Raw genomic sequence first — 11,910 nt, forward strand, 5'->3', positions numbered from 1 at the left:
TTCCATGTAAATCAAATAATTTTGTTCTTTTAATAAACTTTGTTGTTGCCATGATATTAACATGTATTTACTCAAGGATTAGTTTTTTTTTCAATAAAAAAAATAAAAATTTTTGCTAGTGGGGTCAATGGTTGAAAGTGGAGACAGAAGGCACATATATATTTTTTAAAATAAAAATTAAATTAAAACAAATTGTATTAATGCGTAAGATGTACAAAAGAAGTACAAGGCCCAGCAACCCATACGGTAGCCCAACAAATCCGAAGAGGCTATTTTTAATTGTCAGTTTCATTCTTTAGTAACAGAAATGCCAAAAATACAACTCCTCTCGTTCTCTATAACTCCAAATATATCTCAATTGAGTAGTCCAATTGATTTGTAGTAATCTAGAGAATTTGCTTCTTTTTTTTCTTTTTTTTTTTCGAAAATTAGAGAATTTGCTTCTTGCTAAATGAGATGTGTAGTAGCACTTTCATGATCCTTGTGCGAGACATTGAATGATATTTTTGATTTCCAAAAAGTTAGGATTTGACTTGATTTGAGAAATAAATATTCATTAATTATATTTCTTCCGTTTCATATTAGTTGTCCACTTCAAAAAATTTAACTAACAAAAATTTTTTTGAGTTAAAGTAATCTGCATAGACCTCTAATATGGGATATAAGTAGTATACAACAAGTATATAAAAGAAATATGACTAAAAATTATATTAAATTATTCAAAAATAAAAGATAGTAGTGAGTTAAAGTTTTTCAAATTAACAACTATTATGGAATGTAGGTAGTTGTATATTTCTTTAATTAACCCTCCTACGTCTTCTTCTTATTAAACCTTTTTTTTTATTAAATCCTACCATATTAAATATTTACTACCATATCTCAATCTCTAACTTTTTTTTTTTATTTAACTAAATCCATGCTACTCGCTCATCGTTCTCTGTATAATAATATCATTGTTTTAATCTATATATATAGTAGTATACTGCTTATTCAAGTTTTCGTATTTTGCTTTTAATTCTTTTTATATTTATTCATCTTGAATTTATTTAAGTATGTATCCTATTTTGAGTCGTGAGCTTACCAAGTCTGTATAAAAATCTAGAATACATAATTTTATAATAAAAGTCATGCTCCAATCCTCCATAATTCACACCAAATTTTTTTGTTTGGTATACTCTAATATGTTAAACTGTGTTTAAGATATTGATCCGCCGGAATTGTATAACCAAAAGTCATGCTCCAATCTTTCATAATTCACATTAATTTTTTTTGTTTAGTATACTCTAATATCTTATACTGCTTTTAACATATTGATCCACCACTACTTTTGTATTTTTGTATTTGAGGTGCCAGAAAAGTCTGTTCAATCCAACTATCCTTTATAGCAAGCATTAAGAGATTTTAAGAGAGGGAGGAAGCAGTGATCAAGTCGCTCGATTTTTGTTTGATAGCAGAAACATCACTATCTCACTGGATTACCATATAGTTTATAGATTATTATAGAGTTTTGAAGAATTGTGTTAATATGATATTATAAAGGATGATCTTACCTAATTAATTTAGTCCATTAATTAAATTAATCATAGTCATTTATGCCGCAAAGACACCATGCTCTTATTGTGTGCAGAGATGAGTAGGAAATCATGGGATTTTCTAGATTATATCATATATCAATCTCAGTATTGCAGACGTTCGAGATTATTATGGAGTTTTGAAGATATTTGTAAATATGATATTTTGTAGGATAATGCTGGGGATATTTTGTAGAATAGTTCTAGAGATTTATTTTTTTTTGTTTTACGTTTATTTATATGTAAGATTATTTATATGTAAGATATTCAAATAGAGATCAACCAAATATAAAATTATAAGAGGATGGAAATAGTAACCAATCTTTTCCTTTTTTGTTTATCCGAAACTATATTTTCAGTTAATAGAATGTGATAAACAAACAAAATGAATATCATTATCGGAGAAAATTTCACTTTCTCAGAATTTTGAGTAATAATCCCTACTAATACAATTCGTCATATCCTGCCATTGAAATTCAACATATTTATTTTCTACTTGTGTAATATTATTATTATTATTATTATTATTTTAAATAGCTAATAAAACTATAACATGGTAAACTAATTTCTTTTGGTAATAAATTTTAATATAGTAAATAAGTGCACAAAAATTCTTCACCTATAAACTTCTTTAACTAGATTGGGATAAGGTTTATTGGCCTATTCAGCAATATTTGGAACATTTATTAAAAAATTCAAATAACCATTTCCGTTCATGTACTGAAAATTTTTGCTGTAAGGGAGAAAGTTTATGTGTTAAAATTTCTCCAAAGATTTCTTCTACGAGATTCTCAAACATAGACCTTTTGGCTTAGACAATTTCAATTTGAAAATGGCCATAATATCCCAATTGGATTGATATTTGGTTGGGTCGCGTGCAAAAAACACCACTCAAATATGTTTATAGTACATATCACATTCCTCGCGTGCAAAAAATACCCCTCAAGTTTTAATTTGGTGCAATTAAGTCCCTCTGACATATTTAAAACCAAACTTGACTAAACTATCCTTAATCAACAATTTTATAAAATATATAAAAATACAAAATTTTGTAAAAAGAAAGACCACAAAATTTTATATGAAAATCAACAGTAACCTCTTTGTTTTGGACACCCATTTACAATACACCACATTTCCATCATTTCACAAACCCTAGCTCATCGTCCATCATCTGTCTCGCTTTCTTGAGAGAAAGAGACCACAAACCCTAAAGAGGGGCGCCTTCCCCGTGAATTCATCGGCGACTACGATTCGAGTTCAGTAGGTCCAAAAAGAGAGGCGCCTCGCATTCTTGAGACTGCAATTCCAGACTTCCAGCGGTAATCCAACTTCTCTCTCGTATGTTCTCTCCTCTCTTCTTCTCCGGCGATTTAGGGCTATTTTTTTTTCCCCTCTCCTCTTCTTCTTCACAACTTCTTTAGAGCACCGATTATTAGGCCATAGGTGAATTATCTTTGTCGTCATACTCATATTTATTTTTTTAATTATTATTAGGGCTCTCTTTCTCTGGTGTGCGTTTGTGAGTGCTGCCACAGTTTCTCTTGTATTTCTTCCTCCTCCTTTTATTTATTTAATTTTTTTTTTTATCAATATACATATATTTATTCCTTGCCCAAAAATTAAAAATAAAATAATGTCAAAAATAAAATTTGTTTATTTTCTCTATTCTTTCTAATACTCCACCTAAACAAAACTGTGATACCCTCGGATTTCCGAATGTGGGTTGGCCAGGCCCACGCCCGAATACCTAAGGATATCAAAACAAATTGATGATAAACGAACACAGAGTACAAAAGAATAAAGAAGAATAAATAAAATGCTGACAAGAAACTAAAATGATAATCTAATAATAAACCTCTGAATATATTTCCATTAGCTAATAAACTCTTCTGATACAACTGATCCTGCAAAATACAACTCGGGAATCCATACTGTATGGACCCCTAGAAAATCCAAACTAAACAAATGACAGCAATAACTGTCTAAATCAGGAAACTGAATCATAAAGGAACTCCTATGTAGTATCGGAAGAATGAAGTAGATTGATCCTCGCTCAGCACGAATAACCTCTACTTTTGACGAACACCTGAAAAATAATGGTGGGTCAGACCCACAAACAAGTTCTACTCTACTACAGTCCAAGCAGAGATCCGATACACGTATACATCCTAGTCAATCCAACAGTAACTAGTAGTCCGTATATATATATATATATACACACACACACACACACACTAAAGGAACCTCACTAGACTATAGGGTTGTCTCAACCTGAATAGTAGGGAACACGCAAAACGCACATATAGTGGGCATGAGTACCTAGACCTACCAGGGTACACAACTACACTATATCTAGCTACACATCCCTGGCAATATACGCACCCTAACCACTGATCCTGAGACTCAAGCTCATATCATGGTACCATACTTATATATATATAATTTAGTAACCATCCTATCCAGTATAAATTAATCCTCCATAAGTCATTCAACTTGTTCAGCTGACCTGACTTGAATATAAGTAGGACTTAATATTTTAGTTAATTCATTCCCTTATATAAAATAGGTAGGACTTAACTGATAAGTTAATCCGTCCCTAGAATACCACCGTCCCATACCGGTGTATTAAACCACATAATATAACAATTAATGTAACGATTAAGGAAATACATCAAATAATCCAGAAATAACTATGATAATATGATATCAAGTTATCACAAAATAGGAATGACTTATTATTTATTTAAGCTTCCTATATCATATGTCCTACACAAACTGAATCTTATACATGATGATATTTTATTATACCGTCAAATAAGCATTCTCGGTATCCAATTCATCCTACACATTTAATCTCAATTGCTTAAACATATTAAAAGATTAAATTCATTCGTTTGTTTAAAACATTCAAATAGTAAGCATCATTATGATTGAGTCTATTTAAATTTATTTAAACCCAAACCTAGTTTCTATTTAATGTTCAGGAATCCTAGGCATGTTTCTACGTTCCATCATTCCACAGATATGAAAAAATACATAATGTAAACATATAAAAATTCACACCGGAAATCAAATCAAAATCATGCATTTATCAATTCATAACACAAGAGCAGATATGAACCAATTTCATAAAGCCTATATTCTAATCCAATTAAACATGCATAATTATTTAATTTTATGTGTTTAATAAATCATGTAATTTCCTAGGCATGCATAGAAACACGAATCAAAGGGAAAGAAATAGAAGAAGAACTTGCTTAAACTTTCGGATCGAAAGTTAAACTTCTTCTTCCTTGATCTTCTCTCTACAAGGTTTTTTTTCCTCTTTCCCTCTTTAACTCTCTCTCTCTCTAGAATATATCACGTGAATATTTCTAACCCCCTTTTACAACCTATAACTATATATTTATAGGTTAAATAAAATAACCCTAACCCTTTTCCTAATCCAAGTCAACTTAAAAAAAATAAAATATAAAATATTAAAAAGGTAAGTAAAATATGTTACGTATATAATTTATGTATATTTTTATTAAATAAATAAATTATACACGTCCCATTATTTATTAATGGATTATCCAATAATACTTAAGTTACTATAATATTATAAAGTAACTTAAAACATAACCCGTATCAAATCTACGCATATTTTTATTATTTAAATATAAAACATATACATCAGATTAAATATTACTATCCAAGTTACCATAAAAGTAATTAATAAATTACTTTCCCTTTTATATATACTAAAAAGGTAAGTAAAATATGTTACGTATATAATTTATGTATATGTTTATTAAATAAATAAATTATACACATCCTATTATTTATCAATGGATTAACTAATAATACTTAAGTTAGCATAATATTATAAAGTAACTTAAAACATAACACGTATCAAAACTATGTATATTTTTATTATTTAAATATAAAACATATACATCAGATTAAATATTACTAACCAAGTTATCATAAAAGTAATTAATAAATTACTTTTCCTTTTATATATATTAAAAAGGTAAGTAAAATATGTTACGTATATAATTTATATATATGTTTATTAAATAAATAAATTATACACATTCCATTATTTATTAATAGATTATCCAATAATACTTAAGTTACCATAATATTATAAAGTAACTTAAAACATAACACATATAAAATTTACGTATATTTTTATTATTTAAATATAAAACATATATATCAGATTAAATATTACTACCCAAGTTACCATAAAAGTAATTAATAAATTACTTTCTTTTTTATATATGTATATAATATATATTTATATATATACATACACAACTATCCATGGGTAATAATCCATACACATCCAACCTCCTATCCAAGTAGTCCATGGGTACCAATTGGTTAGCCCATTATTACTAACCATAATCATTAAAGAAAAAATAATAATAATAATAAAAGAAAAGAAAACATTTAATTTACAGTTAATCAAAATACCATTTAATCACATAATCTAATTAAATAATTAACACATAGACAAATACAAATAATACATAGATACATAATCAAATAATTAAGTAATACCTAATTCAAATAAACACATAAGCAATTAGTCAAATAATCAATTAAAAAAAAATAAAAATACAATTAAAACAAATAAATAAATACCGAGACTATCCTTTTAAAATTAGGGGTATTACAAAAACCAATATGGATAGTGGCTTCTCTTTTGTAATTGACATTCATCATTATAATCCCCAAAAAAAAAAAAAAAATTTTATGGGCTTGTCTGGTTTGGTTTTTTAAGTCTTAGTTTTCAAAAAATTGAAAATCAGAAAACATTACAAAAAATTGTTTCATAGACAATTTTCTAAGAACAATTTTTTAAAACCCAATTAAAAAATAAGAACACAGTTGGACCAAACATGCCCCTAATTTCTTTGTTGTTGTACTTGACCAACAACTTGCAAAAGCATGACCCTCGTGAAAGCTATGATATAGTATACGACAGTACAAATGATACAACAACGAGCATATATTGCAATGTCATCAATACACTTCTCTTCTCTTTAGGTAAAAAATGGGACAAATCATAGACAACCCATTATTTCTTCACTGCACCTACACATGGAAAAGACTTTTTCAAAGTGGCCATGAATTAATAACCAAACATCACATATGATGACACTTGCTTCCCTATCTTAGCTTTCTTAATTAATACACTAATCAGTAACATCACTTAATTATCTACACACACTATTAGTCATATCACTTGATATTTTTTTCTTTGCATCGTGTGATATTTTTTTTTTCTCTGGATCATGTGAAATATATATATATTTTTACTTTGTGACAAATGGTTGATTTTGTTCTTTATTGTACATGTATGCACACTGACCATATTTTTTAGTGTCCATGCCATGCATATTTTTTTAGTGTCCTTGAGCTTTTTACTCATCATCACTAATCAACTTCCCCTGAATCCCGAGTCAAGCTGGATCATAATTTTACTCATTCATTCTTAGTGGTGTTGTGTATTTTGTAACTATTTAGTAGATTGAGACAAGTCATTTACTTCATCAGCATCATTCAGGCAATTTCGATAAGCATAACGAATATGTTGGAGGTGACTTGCAGTTGTCTGATAATGTATAATGTGGACCCTGATACAATGTCATATTTTAAAGTTCAAGGCATGCTGAAAAGTCTTCATTTGAAAGTGGCTTAATTTGCGGAAGGTTAAACTGGGTTTTGTTTAGGATGATGGTTGATGTATCACGGCTTTACTTTTTGAAGGTGCATTGGATGCTTTAGATGTAATGTTTAGTGAATGCTTGATTTTTTGTCAGTAAGGTATTCATTTGTATTACTGGGTTTTTATTTTACTGAAAGTGGTGCATTTGCTGAAGGTGAAATTAGGTTTGCACTTATTGAATGGTTTGATGAATGACAGGTTAGATGAACACATTACTATAGGTGAATGTTTAGTGATAACAAATATTCATTCATATCAACTTCGGAAAATATATATATATATATATATATATATATATATATATATATATATATAGTTGAAGCATTAAAGTTGAATGCAATAGTACATGAATAGATTTCCTCCAGGAACTCAAATAATAGATTCACATCACTACTTTGAGAAATATAATACAGGTTAAGAAGCCAAAGTAAAAAATGCCAAACAAACCACAACACATTCTTGCACAATCGGATTTCTTGTTCTGGGTTAGGAGCCATATAAATTTCAAATCTTCAAAGGATTTCCAACTTAACAATGGCAATAATAATCTTTCAAAGCTCTTCCGTATGAGTAAGAATGGCTTTTTGAGATTAAGAATGGATTTTTGAGGTTGAAGAGGTTGAAGATTCCATGTAAAAGAGAGAAATATAGAGAGATACAGTGCTGAGAAATGCTATAAGTAATATATAGTGAAATTTTTTATTAAAAATATATATATATATAAGGTAATGTGCACATAACACCCCTATAGTATGAGATTAATAAGATATTTACCTTTTTGGGCATTTTCGAAAGATTAAAAGGGTAAAATGGGTATTATAACAATAATTTATGGGCGTTTATTGCACGGCTAATTTTGCACAATTTTAAAATATTAGGGGTGTTTATTACACACTTTTTTAAATAAGATAAAAATACAGCGAAAGTTTTAAGAGTGTTTTCTATCCTTCCCCCATATTTGGTTACTTTTCCGCGATATACATGGTAATTGTTAAGAGTGCTGAATTGATGATATGTTTTCCAAAAGCTATATTTGGCTACTTTTCCTTTGCTTAGCTATTGTTTTGGCTGTATTTATGGTGTTTGGAAATAGAGATATAGTGGGGTTTTAAATTCTGTCTCTTACTCTCCTTTACTAGCATTGCTGCAACATGGAAATTGCCAACCCAGTTATTAAGTCTTCATCCTCATTCCAACTCTTCTAGGTTCTTGACTAATTTTGGAGCTGTGATTGATGGATGATCCTACTTGGTTTTTTCTTTGCTCAATTTTGTTTTAAAGATCTTGTTAGCTTGTGGTTTTGAAACAAGCTTGAGCAAAGATTGTGTTTTTATAAAATTCAAATATTTGATCACACAATATAATAGGAAATTCTATAAAAACTTCGTGATTGATAACACCACGCTGTTATGGACATTATTATAACGACATTCAATTCAGAATCAACCTAACAAAATTTAAAATATATTTGACGAACTAGAGTTCCACAAGTATATAAAGATTTTTACACACACATTTCACTCAACCAAAAAAGAAAAAGAAAAAGATAAAGAAATATTAAGTTCAAAACAAATCACCAAACAAATAGCCTAAAAGCTATAACATTCAGCAATTTCCTGCACATGTATTATATCATATGACGAGAGATGAAAACATCAATGTGCAACGACAGCCCCCTCACCTCCAGTGGAAACCAAAGTTTCAGACTCGGCCGGGCTAGCACTGAATACTTTCGCGATCTTCTCAGTGGGCACCAAGGGAAGATAATCCGAAACCTTGTACCCTTTCTCAGCAGTACAACGCACGGTGTCATTGTACTTCTCGGTACAGTAAGCGGCCGTTGGGAGTACGACTTGAGCCACTTGAGGGAAGAGGGGTAGGCGATTGAGGGAGCGCCAAGCCGACACAGCATACTGCTCAGCAACTGGCTCGTACTTGGTGTAGAGATCCTTGGCAGTAGGCTCACACTTGGAGTAAACTGTTTTTGCAAATCCTGAGGCAGTGTCCACCACGCCGGCTCGCTGAACTTCGGAGGCCACAGCACGAGCAGCTGATGGAGCCTTCTGAGCAGCTGAAAAAGCTTGGGTTGACACCTGCTTTGCCAACACGGGTACATGACGTCCCACCTTGTCAATGGACTCGTCAACCTGCAACCATATCAGTAACAGGCACAATTTTCAGACTTTTACAGAAGTAAAATGCGGCAATCAGCCCAACACATGACAACTTTAGCAAAATCAATTCCACCCTGCTACTAAAGAAGAGAGCATTTGACCGTTCACAAAAATTAGAATCAGCAAAATTCTTAGGAAGGTGTTTTTAGTGACATAACTTTGATGATCATTGTCATGGCTTGCCAATGAGTGTTAGGTCTAAATTGAAACGATTATTCTACAAATAAGTAATATAAATGGAATTGCATGCAGCTGTGCCATATCAGCATGAAAAAAAAGAAGAATCAAGAGGCCATAGATTTGAACAGATCTTTTCAAACCATCCAAAAATCAAATCCAATTGAATTCGACCAAGATCACACTAATTTGTCAAATTGTCAAGCTTGATTGAGGCACTAACACACTTATGCATCACGCTTATATGGCACATATTGTGAAACCAAATGACAAACCACCCTAACAAATTGGACCAATGATTGACACTAAAAAATCAGTGCATTAAGTTGTCAATACTCATATAACATCATTCTATGGATAATAACTAGCCCAGCAATAGATATATATATATATATATATATATATATATATATATATATGTCCGTGTAATATATATAATATACAAAATGAGACAGGATGGTTATTATGTCAAGTAAAATCGGAAGGCAGTTTCCAAATCTTAATTCTTCTTTGGTTATAAGATTTCTAAATTTCTGAAGATACAAGACAATTAGACAAACCTTGCGATCAACTAGCTTGAGGAGTCCGATGGGGACATCATGGAACTTATTGTAAACAGGACCCACGACGGTCTTAACAGTACCCTCAACACTCTGAACACCAGGCTTCAGAGGCCCAGAGTTGTCCTTTGCATAACCATAGAGTCTCGAGAAACACAACACCGCGTGCAGGGTAGCAACTTGAACAAACTCCAGGTACTTGAGCCTTTCTTCTTCTGTCTGCATATACAATCTCGAAATCAAATCAATCTCATATATGATATATATATGTATTAAGGAAAATTTTCCAACAATCAGTTTCAGTCGATACAAACAGAGTGGCAAAGGAAATTCCACATGGAATTTCAAAAAAAATTAAAAATTAAAAATTAAAAATTAAAAAAAAACCCTACCCTTATCACCATGGGAAAATATAGGGAAACACAAAAGAAATTGGATTCATCATGAATTGATATATAATAGAGAGAAAAAAACATAAATATAAATTAGAATCTCAATGTCAGTCTCCATATACAAAACACACACACATATATATTCTGAAAAAAAATTCCAACTGTCCAGACAAAAAGAGTGGTAAGGGAAAAGGCATGCAAATAATACTACTAAAACTTAAAAATTGGAACCCTAACTCTCATCGACAACTAATTATAGGGAAAGAAAAGAGAGATTAGAACCCTAATTTATCATTGATCAGGATTTATTTTGTCATAAGCCATTGATCATGAATTGATAGTGATAATACCGGGAAAAAAATCCATATAATCTCAATATGACTTATATTGAGAATGAATTTCCAATTATCAGTTTTAGTCGAGACATACAGATGGCATGAAATTACAATAAATAAATAAAATCAATTTAAACCCTAACTCTTATCGCACAGGAAAAATATAGGGAAACAGAAGAGAAATTCGACTCATAGTGAATTGATAGCGATAACAGAGAAAAAAAACATTCATATAATCTCAATACCAGTCTTTGACACACACATAGAAGAAATTTCCAATAATCTATTTCTTATGGACACCGACTAATAGGGAAAGAAAAGAGAAATTCAAACCCTAATTTACATAGATCGTGATTTTTTATTTTTAATTTTATTATAAGCCATTGATTGTGAATTTATAAAGATGATAAGAGAAAGAAAAAAAAATGGAAAGATCAAAGATGAAATTGGTTTAGTCGTACCATCTCTGGATGAACTATTGGGCTTGTTTCGGCCATGATCGCAAAATTCTGAGAAGCTATTTGATCAGAAACGCTAGGAATGAAATAGTGTGAAAAGGTCTAATTGATGTATATAATAAACGAGTGTGTGTATGTGTGGGTATATATATAGGCGATACAGATACGCAGCGAAGATCTGGAAGAAGTGGACGGCTAATCGGCTATGGTGGGAAACCGTGTGCGATATATCGTAACGGTGCGTTTGTTGCTGACTAATTCGAACCTTCGAGGCGAAGTTAAAACTTTTTGTTGGTTGGAAACAATTTGAAGAACCCACGCGCCTTAGATGAGCGTGAAAATGGCTTAGAACAAAGGTTGAGTGAAATGCACGCGCTTTGGAGGAGGGATGGCTTTGCGTTTTAGAAGAGTTATATATGGTCGACTTGACTCTTGTGGACCCATTATGGGTGTTTCTTCTTTCCATTTTTCTTCGTAGGGATGCAAATTTGACACACAAAAGACTATAATTAGGGTCTGGG

The 11,910-nt window shown here is 30.9% G+C and overlaps 1 protein-coding gene across 1 annotated transcript; it reads right to left on the reverse strand.

Annotated features, from left to right (window-relative positions):
• Positions 1-8,728: 8,728 nt before the first annotated feature.
• LOC132294590 (stress-related protein-like) lies at positions 8,729-11,643 on the reverse strand. The gene is made up of 3 exons (XM_059792499.1): positions 11,393-11,643; positions 10,205-10,423; positions 8,729-9,440 (listed from the first exon to the last, which is right to left on the reverse strand). The coding sequence occupies exons 1-3, from the start codon at positions 11,426-11,428 to the stop codon at positions 8,949-8,951; spliced, it is 747 nt and encodes a 248-aa protein (XP_059648482.1). The 5' UTR covers positions 11,429-11,643; the 3' UTR covers positions 8,729-8,948.
• Between the last annotated feature and the right edge of the window lie 267 nt (positions 11,644-11,910).

This window comes from Cornus florida, unplaced genomic scaffold, assembly GCF_030987335.1.
Source record: "Cornus florida cultivar Cherokee Brave unplaced genomic scaffold, ASM3098733v1 CherokeeBrave_3.0.0_Hap2_Chr02, whole genome shotgun sequence".
NCBI lineage: Eukaryota > Viridiplantae > Streptophyta > Magnoliopsida > Cornales > Cornaceae > Cornus > Cornus florida.